This window comes from Heterocephalus glaber, unplaced genomic scaffold, assembly GCF_053883595.1.
Source record: "Heterocephalus glaber isolate CG9 unplaced genomic scaffold, H.glaber_assembly_v1.0 deba00001472, whole genome shotgun sequence".
Classification (NCBI taxonomy): Eukaryota; Metazoa; Chordata; class Mammalia; order Rodentia; family Bathyergidae; genus Heterocephalus; species Heterocephalus glaber.
The window spans coordinates 92,875,289-92,894,331 of NW_028258315.1; the positions used below are offsets into that span (position 1 = coordinate 92,875,289).

Here is a 19,043-nt window from a genome sequence, read left to right on the forward strand (position 1 = left end):
GGTCATAAACAGCAGGCAATTAGGAACCTTATAAAAGAGAAGAATGCTCCTGTCAAACTTACCTCAGCGTCTCTGTGGCTGGAAGAGGAGGTGTTAGAAACTGTTGGCTGCAAGGGTCACTTCTGACAGGGGCAGGGAAGAGGAAGGTCTGCTTAGGAATTTATTTCTGAATTGGGGCAGCCAGGGAGTAAAAAGCAAGAGGAGGCCATTTATATGTCTCTAGAAAACCTCAGGCGGTGAAACCAGTGACAAAGGACCACAGGAGACTTAATAGAGGGACACAGGTAGAGGCAGAAACAGAGACAACAGAGACAGTGCCTTCCACTGGGGGTGACCGAGCAGAGAGGTTTCCCCGAAGGTTTGTTTCTTGGCCAGAAGCCCCCAGGTGCCCTGCATGGCTTCCATAGCAGCTGAGCCCCCTCTCCTTTGGGGGTGCCTCCCTCACATCATCCCTCCAGCTCTGGCCCAGGCACAGACTCCCACCCTGAACCCCAGAGGGCCTCTCATCCGGGCCCTGTTTTGGAAAAGCCCCCAAAGGGCCCGGACTTTCTTTTCGCAGCCCTGCTGCACCGGATCCCTAACTCCCCGGGGCCGGGGGTGGTGGGGGATTAAGAGGCAGGAGTTTGCAAAGCTGCACTGCACGCACAGGTGGCGTGGGGGCTTCTCAACACAAGCCTTCATCCCAGACACTCATCTCGCTTCCTGCTTTCCCTCTGCCAGTTCCTTTGCCCCATCCTACCTACTGCTCTTTCTCCCTTGCTCCTTGATTTCTCAACTCTGAAAATCGGACTGGCCAGCTCCTGTCGGCCGAGGTCGCCCTGAGAGAGGATCGAGTATACGCAGCACTCGCCAGCAGGTCGAAGTCTAGCTGGCAATGGACAGTTTCAGAACTGAGGGAGGGTTCGTGCTCAGGGGGACAAGCGAGGGGAGCCCATGGGGAGGGAGACTAGGGCTAGCAGCCTCGGGTGGAGGCCAGGACCCCTCTCTCCTCGTCTTCATCTTGGCTGCCCTTGCACTGGGTAAATCGCCAAATGGGAAGCTCAGAGAAGGGACTTGTTTCTGACAGGGTTGCCAGGTAAAATACCTTCCCATCTTTTTGGGGGAGGGGTACTGGGGATTGGATCAGAGCTGTCAACTGAGCTATACCCCTAGTCCTTTCAATGAAAAACAGATCTTTTTCAGACAAAGTCTCACTAAGTTGCTAAGTTGCCTAGGCCGGAGTCCAAGCTGGAATCCTCCTGCCTCAGCCTCCCACAGTGCTGAAATTACAAGGATGTGCCACTACTATGCCTGGCTAAGATGCTTGTGTTTAATGCAATATTTGGCATACACCTATAATAAAAAATTATTCATTGTTTAGCCCAACTCTAAATTTAACTGAGCATCCTGTCTTCATTTGCTAAATCTGGCCACTCAAGCTGCTGATGAATGAGCAGGGGTTTTAGAGGGAAGAGCATGCCTGCAGAGGGAACAGCACATGCAAAGACTTGGAGGTAAGGGGTCCCATGATTCATGCACGGAACTGAACACTGCTCAGCTGCCGAGTGCAGTACAAGGGGAAGGGAGGGCGTGGCCAGAGCACACCAAATGCTAAGTGCCAAGCCCTGTGTGAGTCTGTCCTTACTCCGGGGTGCTGCTAGGAGCCTGCAGTCGGCCTCTGCCTTTAGGGAGTTCACAGTCTCGCTGAGAAGTAGGGTGAGAGCCCCAGTGGAAGCTAGAGCTGGGGAACCTCAGGCTCTGCGAGAGGTCAGCAGATGAGGGAGAGACAGTTTGCGGAAGGAAGGACAAGGGGACCCCTGTCCAGGAGCTGAGAGAACAGTGTTCCAGGCACAGGGAGCAGAGAATAGAAAGCCTGGAAGGGACAAAAATGGGCAACAGGTCCCAGAGACAGACGTGGCCAGAGAGGTGGGACCCAGAGACAGATAAGAGAGGCAGGGAGGGAGGCTGGACCTGTGGGCCGGGAAGAGCCCTCAGGCAGTTTGGACTGGATCCTGAAGGCAGGAGGCCACTGCAGGAGTGTAAAGCAGGCAGGGCGACATGACCAGCTTTGCGTTCTCCAAGTGACTCATGCTAGGGACAGGGACAGATGGGAGGAGTGGAGGCAGAGAGCGTGAGGGAGGGCAGTGAGGGGCTACTGCAGAGGTCCAGGATGGACAGACCGGTGGCTTGGCCTAGCTCGATGGTGGAGGGGTGAAGAGGGGGGAGAGATGGATCCAGGCTGCACTGAGGGGGAAGACTTGGCAGGGCTGGGTTCCCTGGCACTGGGAAGCCAGGCGGAGGGAGGAGCAGGCGTGACTCAGAGCTTTTGGTTTGGGCAGATGGGTGGATGGCCGCACCATTTGCTGAGCTCTGGGGGTGGTGGAAGAGAGTTCTGGTTTGCATATGCTGAGGATGAGGAGGCTGCTGGTGGACCACAGAATGACGGGCTCAAAGAGGGAGAGCGCATGTAGGAGCCAGGCAGAAGACTGTTCAAACCTCCCCTCCCACGCTCAGCTGTGTGGCCTTCATCGGTGACCTGCCTGTCCTTGTTTGGTTTTCTCGTCTGTACCATGGAATGGTGAGACCGATCTGCCCTCGGAGCGTGGTGACCGTGGGGTGGCAGCCTCTGAGGTCAGCCCTGGTGGCTTCCACCTCCTGCTGCTCATCCACTCACACGGTGAAGGGCACATGACAAAAACAGGAAGGGTACGTGACTTTTGGGGCTGAGTTATAAAAGACGTGGTGGCTTCTGTCTTCCTCTCTTAGGTCAGTGTCATCCGCCATTTTTCAGGAGAGGCTCATGTAACAAGGAAGCAATGTCTTGGACTAAACGTCACATGGGTGATCTTGGGAGCTAATTCTCCAGCCTCCTAATGACTGCAGCCCCTGGTAACAGCTGGATGGCAAGTTCATGAGACAACCTGAGCTACTTCGAAGTTCTCAATGCAGAGATGAGATAATAAATGCATGTTATTGTTCCAAGGTGAGAGATAACTGACGTAGAGTAAAAGCACTCAGCCCAGGGCCAGGCTAGAGACCATGCAGGATCTGCAGCTCTGGGATTCAAGAGAGTGCTGAGCTGGAGGTGTGGATCTGGGGACCTTCTGCTTAGATGCAGTAATGGATCCACGAAAGTGGCTGAGCCAGTCCACAGGGAGGGGTAGACAGAGGAGGATGGCGTAGGCCAGACACTGGGCATAAACGGTGGGCACATCAAGAGCAGCATCTCCCTGGGCCTGAAAGGAAGAGCTACAGAGGAAGGACAGAACCTAGGGGAACATGGGGTCCTGGGACCCAAGGCTGTCTCTGGGAGGGTGTGGGCAGCTGCTTCCCTGCAGAAAGGCCTGAGACACAGAGGTTCTTTTGGATTTGGCATCAAGAAGGGCCTTGGTGGCCCTAGCAGGATCCATTTAGGTGGAGACCAGATTGAATGTTGTGGGTTGGGGCTTTGGTGCCCGGGAGCACAGCAAAAAAAAAAGGCACAAGGCATGAGTTCCTGTCACCCGGACTCTCCTGACACTTGGTCAAAGAAGGCTGAACATTATTGACTGTCCTGAGGCTGTTTATTTGATAATAGGGAAGGAGGTGTGGAGAAAGCCAGGGAGGCTGGAAGGTCGGAGTCTAGAGGCCAAAGAGCTGGAAAGAGGGCGGCCGTCACCTGGACAGGGGCCAGAATTCCTCAGCTATCCAGTGAGGGGCAGATAAACCCAATCTAACTTCGGAAGCAACGTCTCCTGACAGTGGGGAGCCAAGGTCCAGCGACCTGCAGTGAAGGAGTGGGGACTCAGACCTCTGGGCCTAATTCTCACCAATCGGTTTTGTCAGTGGTGGCTTTGTCCTTTGCCTTCCCAGAATCCTGCGGGGCGGGTTTTTTCCTATAGTGTGCAGCTGCCATAGTAACAGCCCCTGCCAGGCAGCCCTTCCATGTCTTCACCGCAGGAGCTTGGAACTTGGAGGCCACCTAGAAACTCTTTTCTGGGTGGCTGCAAACCCTATAGGCTGGCAACCCTGAGCTCCGTGTAGTAAAATAACTTGCAGGGTAAAGGCTTTCCATGCTTAATCCCCCAACCAAGAGTTCTAGATGGAGTGGCAGGAGAATCCTACAGCACATTCAAACTACAGAAAATCCCAGTCTTAGAGCAGCTGCTATAGTGAAGAGACACATGCTTCTGAATTTATTTTATGAGGTTCGGACAACTCTAATAGCAAAAGCACACCAGGAGAGAATAAGATAGGAAAATCATAGGAACATCTCATTTATTAATATGGATGCAAACATCCTAAAGAAGCTATCAGCAAGTGGAATCCAGTATATTGAAAAAAATAGTATATCAAGAATGGACGTAGGTTTAATAAAACTTGATTGTAATTGTTACATCAGAGAGAAAATCCTATATTTGATAAAATTTACCACCCATTCGTAATAAAGCAGAATAATGCTTCCTTACTATGATAAAGATTTATCTATCAAAGTCTGTAACAGACACCATATTTAATGGTCATGATTTTGAGACAGTAAAGAACAAGATAGAAATGTTATTACTGGGTGCTATGCAACACTGTGTAGGGAATTTAGTGTAAAAAGCAAGGAGAAGGAAATAAAGCAAAGACTCTGCAGGAGGTGAAGTGTTTTTACCTGCAGGCGCTATGATTATTTACACAGAAAATTCAAGAGAACCTATTGATTTGTTAGAATGAAAAAAAACTTCATTACATTTGCTAAAGACTTATTATACAAAATCCAACTACATTTCAATAACAATAAATTACAAATTTGAAAATATAATTTACATATCTATAAAAGCTTTCAGATAGAAAGGAATTGCTCAGATATAACCACCAACAAGGTTAATCCCTGTCAGTCTTAAGTCAGAGGCAATTCGGGATATTCAGTGGCACCAAACCATGGAGATCTGAGTCTTAGGTAATTTTTGTGTGGTCCTCTTGCTAACAATATGTAAAAAAAAAATCTTCAGACTGGGAGCCAGGCATGGTGGTGGACACCTGTGGTCCCAGCACTTGGAAGGCTGAGGCAGGAGGATCACCTGGGCTGCACAGTGAGTTCAAGGCCAGCCTGAATTATACAGCAAGACCCTGTCTCAAAATAAAAATAAAAACAAACAAACAAAACTTCTTCAGGCTGGGGATGTAGCTTAGTGGTAGTGTGTATTTAGTTTAAGAAGTTCTGGGTTCATTCCTTGGCACCACAAAACAACTCCAAAAACTTGCTGTATTTATTATAAATTTAATACCTATATATTCTAGAAAATAAAATCAAGAATATTAAGAAGTAATAATACATCAATAATATTCCCACCCTATTGCCGGCAACGCTATGATCAACGGTTTTGTGCTTTTCCTTCAAAATTTTTGTCTATGATTTTATATATATATATATATATATATATATATATATTTTTTTTTTTTTGGTATCAAGGATCGAACTTGGGACCTTGTACTTGCAAGGCAGATGTCAGAACCACTGAGCTAAATCCCTCACTCTGTGAGGCTGAGGCAGGAGGATTATAAATTTGAGCCCAGCCTGGGCAACTTGACTTAGCAGACCCTGTCTCAAAATTTAAAAAGAGGGCTAGGGATGTAGCTCAGTACAAAGGTCCCTGGGTTCCATTCCCAGTACCTTAAAAATAAAATAAAATAAAATTAGGAAAAAAAAATAAAATAAAATAAAATTAGGAGTCTCAGATGTAGTTCAGTATAGAGTAAATGTTTAGTACGCTTGAGACCCTCAGTTCAGTTCTCAGCATGGAAGGAAAACAAAAATCAACCACACAACCCAAATTAAGATTATACTGACTATTTTCACATACATTTCCTTGTATCCTCACCTAGTTTTTGGGAATATGTTAATGTAGTACTCAGTTATGTCGAAACACATTACATAATTTGTCAATCTGAGCTCCTGGAGGAAAATCAAGTATCAGTATAGATGAGATGATCATATATCGATAAACACACAGGCAGACACGAACCCAGGTGAGCTTCTAAGGCCGGCGGTTCTCTGGCCAAGGGAAAATGGCAAAACCAACATGGTACAACACGGTCCCGCCTGGAAGGGGACAGCGGTCCGACTAGCTGGAAGCCCGTGGCCTCTGGACCAGAACCAGCGAGCCCCGGGGCTCTAGCTAATCCCACCCCCGCAGCGGTGGGAGCACCTCCGCGCGCCGCCCCGGGCCTCCGCCCTTTCCCCAGCTGTCCTACGCTGCCCGGCCCCGTGGTTCGGACCGGGGAGGGCGCCGCCCAGGGCCCCGGGCCACCGCGTGAGAGGCGGGCCCTTCTCTAATTCTCCGCTCCCGCCTTCCGATCCCGTCCCTCCCAGCACTGCGATCTTTTCACTCGTCCCCCAGCTGCTTCCCGGGTCTTGGTGCGCGTCCTCCCCAGCCAGACATAGTGGCGTCCACGCAAGTTGACGGAGTGAGGAGGAGCCGGAACCGAGGACTGGCGGGCGCGGAGGGCGCGGGGCGGGGCGGGGCCGCGCCTGGGCGGGGCAGGGCGGGGCGTCGGGCTGCGGTCGAGCCTGCTGCGGTCGAGCCGGCCGCACTGCTCCTCCGAGGCAGTGCTCGCCGGCTTCTCCCGCCGCCGCGCTCCCTGGCCGCCCGCCCGTCCGCGCTGCCGTTAGGGGGCGCCCGCGCTCGACGCGCCGCAGCCGTGCTGGGAAGGCGCCGCCCGCGCCTGGCCGCTGGGGCCGCAACTCCGGGCTCGGCTCAGTCGTTCCCGTGCCGCCGCCGCCGCCGCCGCCGCCGCCTGGGCGAGCTCTCTGTCCCTGCGCTCGAGCTCCCGGGCCGCCGGCATCTCCCGCCCGGCCGCCACCTTCGCGCAGTGAGTGGGGCGGGCGCGGGCTGCGGGGCGCGGGAAGGCCGCCAGGGGGTTGGCGCGGCCCGGCCGGCCCCGAGGCTTCCCCGGCGCCCTCCGAGCGAGGCCCGGCCCGGTGTGCGCCTCGCGCCTCGCGGTGGGGGTGCGCAGCCGACACGGCTCGCCCGGGTCCCAGGCAGCGGCAGGGCTTTCGCGCCCCGCCCGGGACCTTTTGCTCCGCGTCCCGGCGGCAGCTGCTCGCGCTCCGCTCCCTGCGCCGGCGTTTCCGGGCTCCCCGTCAGCCGCTAGACTGCCGTGCGCTGGGAGCCCCTGCCGCACCTGCCGGGCGCGCGGCGGAGGCGCCCGGGCTGAGCCGGGCCGCGGGCCCCCGCTGTAGCGACCGCGTTTCTGTCCGGTGCAGCAGTCCCCGAGCGAGGCGATGCGCCACTTCTAGGATCTTGTGATAGCAGAGGTTTGGTGGTAAGCACACCTGAAGTGACCGACTTGCCGAGAGTGTTGGGGTGGCCCGCGTATCTCTGTGGCGCCCCCGCACGCTCATTTTTATTCAGGTCACAGATGCCCGGGTACCTGATGGATCTAGGGTAGGGGAGAAGCTGGGATAGCGCAGGCCTGCGCCCAAGACTGAGGATGTTTTCAAACGCCAAGAAAAGGAAGATAGTATTTTTGTGGGTAGGATTAGTAAGTTGTAAGAACTTGTTCTTTGGTTGAAAGCCAAACCAAGTTCATACGGCTACAGTACTTGATTTTGTCGTGATGCTTGAGATTTGAAGGACTGAGTGGTCAGCATAGCCTTAGATGCCATTCCTGCTAAGTTTTGCAACTTGAGTTTTCATCAATCATTTTTTTTGTTTTTTTGGTACCGGGGTTCGAACTCGGGTCCTTGCACTTGGGAGGCAGGTGGGAGAACCACTGAGCTAAATTCCCGGCCCCATCCATCATATTTTAATGGAAGCATTCCTACATAAATTTCTAGGGTGACGCCTATGAGCCCCTCAGTGTCTTAGATTTTTATGTTTGGCATCTCTTGAAATAGGACGCCCGTTTTTCTGTGCACTCAGCTTTACCTTGGAGATAATCCTGAGTCATGCTTTAGAGAAGTTCCTCCTGAGATGGAGCACTCGGAGGTCTGTGGACGCTGTGAACGCAGGTGCTCCCCGGCGGCGGCTGTCCTCCCTGCTGAAGCTCCGGGCCGGGAGGACCCTGGAGACTGGACGCACAGCGAGAGGCCTCCTTCCTCCGGGTTTGCCCGGTCGCTAGGCCTGTGCTCAGAGTTACTTGTTCACACTCAAGTTTCTCCCTGTACCACAGAAATTTTCTTTATGCTACTGCCACAGGTATTTTTCACATTTGTATATTACTGGAGTTACAGCGGTGATCTTGGGTATTTTCTCTTTCCCCAAAGAGGAAACTGGGCATAAGAGTGATTTCCTCAGGGCCTCATACTTTGTAATGGAGCAGAATTGGTATACTGGTCCTTCCCTCCTGGTAGCCAGTTCTCTTTCCTCCTCTGTACTTCAGAATCCTCCTCCTCATCTCTTACCCTGTTGGCCACTTTTTACCATTGTGCTTTGTTTAAATGGTGTAATTACTTTTGGGAAGGTGGTTTTGTTCCGTTTTTTTCTCTCGGAAATTGAGGTAAGAGGAATTTTATGATTTTGTGATTGTGACCACTCTTACACATTAAGGTTACTTCTCAAGTTATAGCTCATGTCTTCTAGACCACATGTTTGGGAGAGGAGAAAGAGAAAAGAAGTACTTTTTAAAAGCTCCATGTTGCAGGGCCGGGGATTTAGCTCAGTGGTTTCCGCCGCCTGCTGCGCAAGCGCAAGAACCCGAGTTCAATCCCCGGTACCAAAAAATAAAAAATAAATAAATAAAATAAAATAAAAGCTCCATGTTGCAGTGGTTTAGTTAGCGATAATCTAAGAGTCATGTTACGCTTGTATGCCTGGCTCCTTGTGCTGGCCTGTACGTGAATGTTAACCGAAAAGACTCCTTTAGATGTGGCTGAACTAGTTACTATAAAAAGTAGTTCACTTTCAAACTCCCACGTTTTAAGAACAGAGAAACTCACTACAAAGGCAGTGTTGAAGGTAAGTATAAATGGAGAGAATTTATTGAATCCCCTTTTCAGAATGCCAGACACAAAGGTTTCAGCAGAAAAGCATTTTAAAGTGCTAGCCAGAAACTCTGGGAAGGCAGTAGTTATAGGTTTTTAATATTATTTGACCAAATTTGGAGGTTTATATTGCAATGTATAAGTTGTTACAAAGGAATGGGACTTTTGCCTTGGGAGGACTCTTAGAATGTAGCACAAACAATAAATCCAGAATATTTGTGTTAAATTAGTTCATTATAGCCCATAAACCTATAAATGCGTTTCTGCTGTGGGGAGAAGGTGACTTAGTTACCAGCTAATATTACATCTTCACAATTTATACATTAGTTACAATGACCTCTGATGCTGAAACATAGGTGAATTCTCAGTGCTACTTTATAGTCTTTGGGATAAGAATTTTATTTCCGTCAAAGTTTGGATCTTTTCAAGTGAACTGATTTTACAAAGTCAGAAACCCTTTCTTTTTTATTTTATTTTTTTTGGTATCAGGGCTCAAACTCAGGACCTTGTGCTTGTTAGGCACTGAGCTACATCCTCAGCCCCTAGAAAGCCTTTCTTTAAACTTCATAATTGTGCTTATTTGTATTCACTGTCTTTTCGAGCAACCTCAAGTAAGGGAAGTCACTTTTTTTTTCTGGTTTTTTGAGACAGAGTCTTGCTGTGTAGTCCAGGCTGGCCTGAATTTACTATATAGCCCAGGCTAGTCTTAAACTAGTTGCAGTAATCCTCCTGCTTCAGCTTCCTGAGTGCTGGGATTACAGGCATGCACCACCACGCCCAGTTCAGGAAAGTCACTTTAAAGGAGAAATTTGTGTTACCCTCATAATCTTCATTTGTTATAAATTTTCTCAAAGATTAGAAATATATTTATCTTCAAGTAGAACAGCCCCGTTTGGTACCCATTTGAAAGTCTTCCTTCTGCTTCCTGATTTGTGGTCATTTAACTTCTCGTTAAGCCCTCCACTGGCGACTGTGCCAGAAGAGAGAGAAGATGAAAAGCAAATGAATCATTTTGTAATTGTTAGCAGCTCTGGAAAATGATTTTGTAGATGAGATGAAGCTATTCCGGAAATTCTTCTGGTTTATGTTTTATTTCATTCATCTGCATTGTCTTTGAGATGTTCCTCAGTCACACTTCAGAATTCAGCTATTGAATAAGCAGGACCACACCCCCCTTCATGGTTTCTTGTGTATCTAAGCATGATGCAGAGGATGAAGAGGATGTTTACAAGTAAGGAGTAGAGATAAAACGTAAACTAATCAATGCTGTTTTTCCTCTTTAAGCCTTTATTGAGTAATTTGATTAGACAGACAGGTTAGCCATTGTTATTGGTAGTGACTCATAGTGACTTTGCTTCAGTTTACTTTGAAGTATAAGTGTGAAGGCTTTTGGGTGCTTTTTAAGAAACATGGGCTTGTGTACATCCTTATAATTGCTTTCTTGAATTAGGCTTAAGATTTCATTAGTCTTTGTACCTGAACCTTGGCTTTTGCAGTGGAGCAAGTTCAGGAGTGTCATCTAAATTTCTTTCATGACTGCTCAGAAGTTGTCTTAGCCAGGCATGGAGGCATATGCCTGGAATCTCAGGAATCTGGGAGGTTGAGGCAGAATTATAAATTTGAACCCAACCTGGGCAACTTAGTGATTCACCAAGGCCCTCTTTCCAAATAAAAGGATGGGGGCCAGGGCCAGGGATTTAGCTCAGCGGTTTCGAAGCCTGCTGTGCAAGCGCAAGGACCAGAGTTCGATCCCGGTACCAAAAAAAAAAAAGGATGGGGGCCAGACAGATATCTCAATGAAAAGGCCCTAGGTTCGTTACTCAGTATTGCCCCCCCCCCCAAATTAGTAGTGGACAGGCTTTATGTCTTAACAGCTGTTATTTTGACATCTGTTTCTTTCCTTGTCTTTGGTCTTTCATTTCTCATTTAACTGTTTGGATTTTTTGATATTTATAGATTTGTGTTCTTTGTCACTTACGATAGAGGACAGCAGCCATTATTCACCCTAGTGGGTAGGTTCTTGCCATTTTTATTTAGCCTCGGGAATTTTTACTGACCTTTATGACTTACTAGTTAGGCTGAGTTACTGTAAAATTGTAAACAAATCACTGTTAGGTGGATAGGATTAAAGATGTCCATAATGAGTATAAAGCTGATCCTTTTCATTGTTTATTTTCTTAGATTCAGCCGCTTCCGTTTCTACCCTAGGAGAGGACTTATGGAAAGATCAAGACTAGGCGTCAGAAAACCGGGTTCCTGTTCAGTCCCTTGTCAGCTGCAGGGCCTCGAGGAAGTCCTTTAATCCTCCCTGTTTCTCTGTTTCACACCTCAGCAGTGGGGACAGTGATCCATGCTTGGGGTGGAGGGAAGAAACTTTCGTGTCCCATTAAATTGTTTTGTCACTTTAGAACCCTTTCTCAGGTTTTACACACTTCCTTTTGCCTGAGCTCTTCCGCAAAGTCCTCCAGTTTCCATTCCCCTTTGGATTTCTGGTCTTTCCCTCCTGCAGGCTCTGCCGGTTCACGTGCTGTATACACGTTGGGGTTCTGGGTTCTGTTCTGTACTTCAGTGTCACATGGTGCCTTGCTTTGTCAATTGGGAGCTCCGTGGCCAAGGATTGCACTTTTCCTGTTTCTGTGTATCTGTTACACCTAGGCTCACCTCCTCCTTCCTCCCCCCATAGTTGACCTAGAATAAATATGGGTTGAGTAAGTAATTATTCTGATTATCAGGAAAGAATGCTTTGGGTGACAGGAAAATGCCAAAGATGCGCATCTTACCAGAACTTTTGGATGACTGGCCTTTTAAATCACTGTTTCTGATTTATTGTTCACAGTAATTGAATCAGATGCTGGCAAGGCAAATTGGTAAAAATCATTTCTTGGTTCTGTTTCCTTTAGATACTGTTTGTGAAGCAAGTTGGAGCAATGATGGCCCTGAATTTGACATTTGTTCCATTTCTTACCATGTAGCAGGCAGAGGCCTATCTGTATGCAGCTGCTGAGTGGAAATAATAAAAAGTGACTGCACATCTTTTGGTCCACATTTGAGCTTGTTTGCTTTGAAGAATTTGCAAGGTGGAGAAAGAGATGCTTCAGGCTCTGATTTCAGCCCATGCTGTGCTATGCAAATGTTCTCCACATGCCTGAGTGACCTTTTGAGAAAGAGCCTTTGTGATCTTCTGTAGCTGGTGCTTGTTCTGGCAATTGTGTGCCAGATTCCTCTAAAAATGGGAAAAGTGGATCTGTTCAAAGACCATGTGAAAAAGCCGGTGCTTTTCCTGGATGAGCACTGGCAACTCCGTGTTTCTTACCATTTCTTGCCAGCACTTTTGAAATTTGCTCTGTGGTTTGTTTTTCAGGTTGCTTTGGGGAATGATATGTGTGAGAGGGAACTGACTAAGGCAGCTCAGTAGCTGGGAAAGTGTTTGTTTAAGTGCTCTTGAATTGTAGATAAAAATAAATCCAAGCTGGCACCGTTAGTGTATGGGTGTTTATCAGTGTCCTAAGGCTGGCTTTCTGAGCTCGGGCTGATTTGCTCAACGCCAGATCTGGAAGGTTCTTTTTGCTCCAAATTGTGCGCTTACAGTTTGTCATCTGAATTGGTTTCTCTTTGCTTTGATTATTGCACAAAGATAATACCTCATTATTAAAAGTATAATTATTTTTTATATTCTAAAATAAATACTATTTCGATGTATTTCCTTTGGAAAGGGATAGTGGTGTCTTGGGAAATTCATGATTTTAAATGCTTTTACGGAGATGTTTAGTCCCCCCCTTTCTCTCTTTCTCTCCCTCCCTCTCCTTGGGATCGAGAGCCTTGGGCCTGGGCTCCGTCCTTTGCCCTTTTGTGAGACAGGGTCTCGCTAAGTCACTAAGTTGGGCTCAGCTTGCAGCCCCCTGCCTCAGCCTCCCGAGTGCTGGGATTACAGGCATGTGCCACCATGCCTGGCTTTCTTTCTTTTAAATGACCTTTTTGATGAAGACTGTCATAAATTTGTACCGATAGCTGGGTGTGGTGGCCCGAGCCTGTGATCCCAGCACTCCGGAGAGTGAGGCAGAAGGATTGCCACCCGTTTCAGGCCAGCGTGGGCTGCTGCATAGCGAGTGCAAAGCCAGCTTGAACTACATGTGAGACCCTGTCTCAAAAAAAAAAAAGTTTGTACCATATAAAGCTGTGGAATTAATCATAACAAACTGGCTTTTCAGAAGAGAGACTTTTTATGACTGGTTTACTTCCTAGGCTCTTTCCTCCTCCAAATATAGAACAGTTCTTTCTGCGTTCTGATGCGCTGCAGAAGGCAGGGTAGAGGCAGAGGTTGAAGGGGAATGGGGATGCCTTCTTTCCCCAACCTCTGGCCAGAGTGCCCCGGAGTGAGCTGAAGAGAGAAGTTGTTTTCCGGGTGGGTGGGAGGTTTTCCTGCTCTCTGTGCCATCACACAGGTCTGTTTTCTCCTCCCACAGTCTCCCTGGAACCTGGGCTCCTGAAGACGCTGCGCTGGGGCAGATGGATAATGGAGACTGGGGCTATATGGTGAGGGTCTTGCAGCTGCACTCTGAAGGCTGGCGGATTACTTTTGTGTCTTTTTTCCTTTACACATTCTTGGTTGTAATATATCTTACAAGGGTTAAAATTACAAATTTGTGCAACTCTTCTTTCTTTTGGGGGGGATTTTTTTGTTTGATGTTTTAATGGAAGCAGCCTCAGTACTGACTCTGCAAATAATTTTTTTTTTCCCATTAAGTTTATTAGTACATTTTCGGTATAAAATACAGTTGCATTCATCATTGGGATCTTGTACCATTACATGAGTCTCTTGGTTCTTATTTTTTTTCCCCTTCCCCTGCCCTCCCTTCACCCCCTCTACCCTTCCCTATTTGCAAAGACTTTGTTTCCATTTTTTTCCTCTTCTCATATTTTTTCCTTTCCCTTTTTTCCCTTCCCCTACCCCTCCCACTTCCCCTGCTTTTTTAGACCTTTTCTTCCTGTTACACAATATCAGTTATACATTTTTTAAATTACAATATTAAGATCTAGGAGACATTACCACAGATTTTACAGAATTTAAAAGGATATAGAAAGGATATTTCAAAAATCTTTTTTGAAATAAATTTGACAACTTCTGAGAAGTAACTTGGAAGACAAATTAATGAAACTAACTCTGGAGGAAATATAAAATTTGAATAGCACCTATTAAAGAAAGTATATTCCTAGCTTGAGAACCTACCTATATGACAACAGCAGGCTCATAGACATTTTAACTGATAAATTATATCAAACAATTAAAGCAGAAAAAAGAAGGAACACTTCTCCCCTCATTTTAGGAACTCAACATTGTGCTAATCCTAAAACTGGATAAAGATAATAGAAGAAAAAAGTATGAACATAGATAGAAATTTGTTTAACAGATCTCCAAATAATTTTTTATAATCACTTCTTTTTTTTTTTTTTTGGAACCGGGGATCGAATTCTGGTCTTTGCACTTGCGCAGCAGGTGGCGAAACCACTGAGCTAAATCCCCGGCATAATCACTTCTTTGAGAAGTAGCGTGATTTTTCCATCTTTAACGTATGTTATTCTAAACTCTTCATGTGTGCAGTGGTGATACTAAAAGAGTCTAGCAGGTGACTTCCTTGTAGTGAGGGAGGTCAGTGGTGACAGAGGTGCCTCTTCTCCCGCTTGCACTTTTTGTGTGTGCCTCTCCCTATTTTTTGCTTCTTCTGATAAGAAATATATTACTTTTCTAGTACAGGAAGACCATCTTTTTATTTTTTTCTTTAATATGGTTTCTGAAATCAAAGGTATATTTTTAAAGAAGCTTGTTTCTCAAAATTGAAGGCAGGATTGTGACACTAAAGTTACAAAAGTGAATACACTAATCAGATTATGAAAGGTTAAAGCTGCTATTAGCTTTTGACTGTGTGATGCTTTTGTCTCTAGGGTGTGTTGACTGAACTGTTTTAATTTAGTATTTGAAACATTTTATTTCCGTGAAGATTATATCTGCACAAATTTTTATTTTTAAAATAAAATTAATAGTTTATTCTCCTATATTTTATTTTTTTATGTTTCCTTTTTTTGCGATGGGGTCTCGCTGTGTAGTTCAGACTGGCCTGAATTCACTATGTAGCCCAGGCTGGCCTCGAACTCGCAGCGATCCTTCAGCCTCAGCCTCCCGAGTGCTGGGATCACAGGTGTGCAGCACCACACCCAGCCTGTTCTCCTTTACTGAGGGAGGAACTCAAAGAATATTAAAAGTAGGTATCTTTACATTTATCAACTCATTTTTATTTTATGTTAAATTGAGTTAAGGAAACTGAAGGTCTTTTTAATCAAAAATAAGAAAAAAACTTAAATGAATATATTAGTATGGGTTTTTCCTTCCCATAATACTCTCTGACCTGAAAACTTTGTATATACTGGGCTGAAACTCTATGGCTCTGGAAGTCATGCCCTCTATTCTTAGATAAGGCTTTGTCTTATCTCAGAATCTTCATTTTTATTTTTGTTTTTCTTTGTCTTATCTCAGAATCTTTATTTTCATCTTGAATGTTAGATCCCTTATCTAGGTGGGCTTATCCATGTTCCTTTATAGGACTGCCAAATATAACATAACTTGTAGATAAAGAGGGAGGAGAGTGAGCCAGAGGGAGGGGAATGGGGAAAAGAAGCAACAAGATAAATAGAGCACATACGGGGACAAATTCCTTAGGATGAATGTGATCATTATTTATATCTAAAATGTGCCAGTAAAATAAAAAGTAAAAAAAAGGTGGGGGAGAATCTTGTGCTTTGCTTGTTATTTTTGCTTTTCTTAATATGTCAAATTTAAGATTTTAAAAATTTCACGACCAATTATTTTTGTAAAATTTCAGATGACTGACCCAGTCACGTTAAATGTAGGTGGACATTTGTATACAACGTCCCTCACCACACTGACACGCTACCCAGATTCCATGCTTGGAGCTATGTTTGGAGGGGACTTCCCCACGGCTCGAGACCCTCAAGGCAATTATTTCATCGATCGAGACGGACCTCTTTTCCGGTATGTCCTCAACTTCTTAAGAACGTCAGAGTTGACCTTACCCTTGGATTTTAAGGAATTTGATCTTCTGCGGAAAGAAGCAGATTTTTACCAGATTGAGCCCTTGATCCAGTGTCTCAATGACCCCAAGCCTTTGTATCCTATGGATACTTTTGAAGAGGTAGTGGAGCTCTCCAGTACTCGGAAGCTTTCTAAATATTCCAATCCAGTGGCTGTCATCATCACCCAGTTAACCATCACCACCAAGGTCCATTCCTTACTAGAAGGCATCTCAAATTATTTTACCAAGTGGAACAAGCACATGATGGACACCAGAGACTGCCAGGTGTCCTTTACGTTTGGACCTTGTGATTATCACCAGGAGGTTTCTCTCCGGGTCCACCTGATGGAGTACATTACAAAACAAGGCTTCACGATCCGCAGCACTCGGGTGCATCACATGAGTGAGCGAGCCAACGAGAACACGGTGGAGCACAGCTGGACCTTCTGCCGACTGGCGCGGAAGGCCGACGACTGATCACCAGCTGAGGCGGTCCTGGGACTGGAAACAGGACCTCCGGGGGATGGAAGAGACTGGGTTTTGTTTTTCCCCCTCACAGGGTGGGCTTTTCTTTCTTTTTAATATTTGTATTTATTTGAAAGCATTGAGGACCAGAAAGCAGTGTGTTGTGCTTGAGCAGACTCTTCCACGTTTGTTCCCTTCTCCCTGAGTATGCATGTGCCTGTTCAGAGTCTCCAGATACCTTTTTTATAAAAAGAAGTCTGAAAAATTATTGTGGTATATCATCTGCCGTTAACAGAGCTGTTTCTTAATTACAGTGCTAAAATGATTTCTGAAAAAGTGGTCCCTAACTCCACTAGAAGGCTAAAAACACAGGAATGAAAGAATAAGTAGAGTACTCGTGATGCCTTTGAAAAAATCAAAGTGTATTGTGTAGGGTGACCTTGTTTCCAAACCAATAAGCAGTACTGTAGTATTGAAGGAAAACCGTTCCAGTCATTTAAAGGTACTTGTTAAGGACTGCTTTTTACAGTTATGACAACTGTTTCTTTCTATGCATAGATATCAAGCAACCAAATATCTGTAGCCATGGAAATGTCTGACTAGAAATATTTATATTGGATTCTGAATACAAAATGTCCCTGTGGTAGAAATCTTACTTCTTATGCCTGGTGCAGTATAATTCCCAAGTGTACTGTCTACCAGGGAAAGAAAAACCTAATAAAAAATGAAACATGAAAATCAGGCTTGTATTTGTTGGTTGTTATTATTACTTATGGGAGAAAATCGTGCTTCTCATGTAAAGTGTACATTGTTTATATCCCTGCATATGCTTCCCTTAGCCCCTTTGTGTTTGATCTTTGAGGACTCGGAACCTTGCATTGTAGTTTATAAGTACTGTACTGTTTCATGAAGCAGGGATGGATAAAATTTTGTCTAAAAGGCTGCGGGTTTTTTTGGTACCAGGGATTGAACTTGGGTCCTTCTGCTTATGAGGCAGGGGGTGGAACCACTTCGCTAAATCCCCGGTCCCTAAGGCTGCATATTTGAATGGTGAACATAAAGTTTGAAAAATTTTTTCAAATAGGACTTAAATTGTCATAGCTCTGCATATGACTCATTATTTCAACTTTGTGCTAAGCACAGGGACAAAATAGCTCTAGTCATTTTATTCTCATATATTGTGGTGACCCACAAGTGTATTTTATTTCTGGAGAGAAGAAATGAACTGCTGTGAAGGAAGAATCTGGAACAGTGGGGGAGATGTGTGTACTTGTATTTCACTGTGGTCTTGGTTTACAAAGTTCATTTTCTGTTTCTTGACAGTTACTCACAGGAAGGGTCATATCAATCATAGTGAGACTTCTAGTTTCCTAGAATACCTTATACAAACAGGACATCGTCGCTTCCTGCCTGTTTTCTAAGGGCAGAGTGGAGCTCCGACTGGGTGCCCTGGCGCTAGCCTTCTCTCTGGGAATACTCCAAGACGCTCTCCGTGCAAGATGAGAACATTTATTTATGTCTCGGAAAATTTACTTGTTTTGACACAATTTTCACACAGAAATCCATAATTACCCCATTTTCACCGTCTTCAAACCAAGATCCCATACTCTTATTGACCAGTTGCTATGGTTTCAATAAATCAGTGTACATACTAGTATTAGGTTACCATCGAGGAAACTGGCTCCTGTGTCTAATTGATGGATGGTTACCTAAACAAAAGAACAACAGCACCCCAACCAGATAGGTGTTCCTGAGCGACTTGAGAGCAATATGAAGTAAAATTGTTTGAGTTGAAAACAGTTGTGGAAATAGGGATATTTCTGGTTGTTCCAAAGTTACGGAAGTTAGGAAAGTTTATGAAACTGAGGAGTTCTCCTTGTGGATCTTCTGGAGATAAGTTTGTTTTTGATAAATATTCTCAGATATATTAATTACTGTCAGCTTTTTTTTTTTTTTTTGGTACCAAGGATTGAACTTGGGACCTTGCGCTTGCGAGGCAGGCGGCGGAACCACTGAGCTAAATTCCCGGCCCTCATATATACTACTAATTATTAACAACTAAAGGGTTTCAATTAAGAAAAGTAGGCAACTGGGCTTTTTTCTTTGCAGTTTATTTGTCAACATTTAATTTTCTGTGTTTTATCTATCTGAGTAATCGGAAATGATATGAGAAATGTGGCTTGATTATATTTGGGTAATTTGATACAATTATGTCTCTTTCAAGGAAAGTTTACTTTTCACTGTGGAAGACTTGATTTTTTAAAAAATCGATACACAGTTGCATTCTTAGGCTCTACGTTTTATGTAGCTCATTCCAAGTATAGGCAGGCGCTTTTGTTTTGTTCTTGGTACCAGGGATCGAACTCAGGACCTTGCACTTTCGAGACAGGTGGTGGCACCACTGAGCTAAATCCCAGGCCCAGGACAGGCACTTTTGGAAGACAGAGGACCCTTTTAAGGAGGGTAACTGGGCTGGGGTGTGGCCCTGCGCTGAGCTGCACGGAGCAGTGCAACAAACACCCCCAAACTTCGCCACTGACCAAATCCAAGAACGACTCACTCCT

At 45.7% G+C, this 19,043-nt stretch overlaps 1 protein-coding gene across 6 annotated transcripts; it reads left to right on the forward strand.

Moving 5' to 3' along the window:
* The first annotated feature begins 6,670 nt into the window (after window positions 1–6,670).
* Window positions 6,671–17,220, forward strand: Kctd6 (potassium channel tetramerization domain containing 6). Of its 6 annotated transcripts, XM_004864435.4 has the most exons (4): window positions 6,706–6,816; window positions 7,844–8,144; window positions 13,393–13,462; window positions 15,805–17,220. In XM_004864435.4, the coding sequence occupies exons 3-4, from the start codon at window positions 13,436–13,438 to the stop codon at window positions 16,489–16,491; spliced, it is 714 nt and encodes a 237-aa protein (XP_004864492.1). In that variant the 5' UTR covers window positions 6,706–6,816; window positions 7,844–8,144; window positions 13,393–13,435; the 3' UTR covers window positions 16,492–17,220. The 6 variants fall into 6 exon arrangements, with proteins under 6 accessions (XP_004864493.1, XP_004864492.1, XP_087037721.1 ...); XM_004864436.4 differs by lacking the exon at window positions 7,844–8,144 and having other exon boundaries at window positions 6,671–6,816; XM_087181595.1 differs by having other exon boundaries at window positions 6,716–6,816; window positions 7,844–13,462.
* The last annotated feature ends 1,823 nt before the right edge of the window (window positions 17,221–19,043 follow it).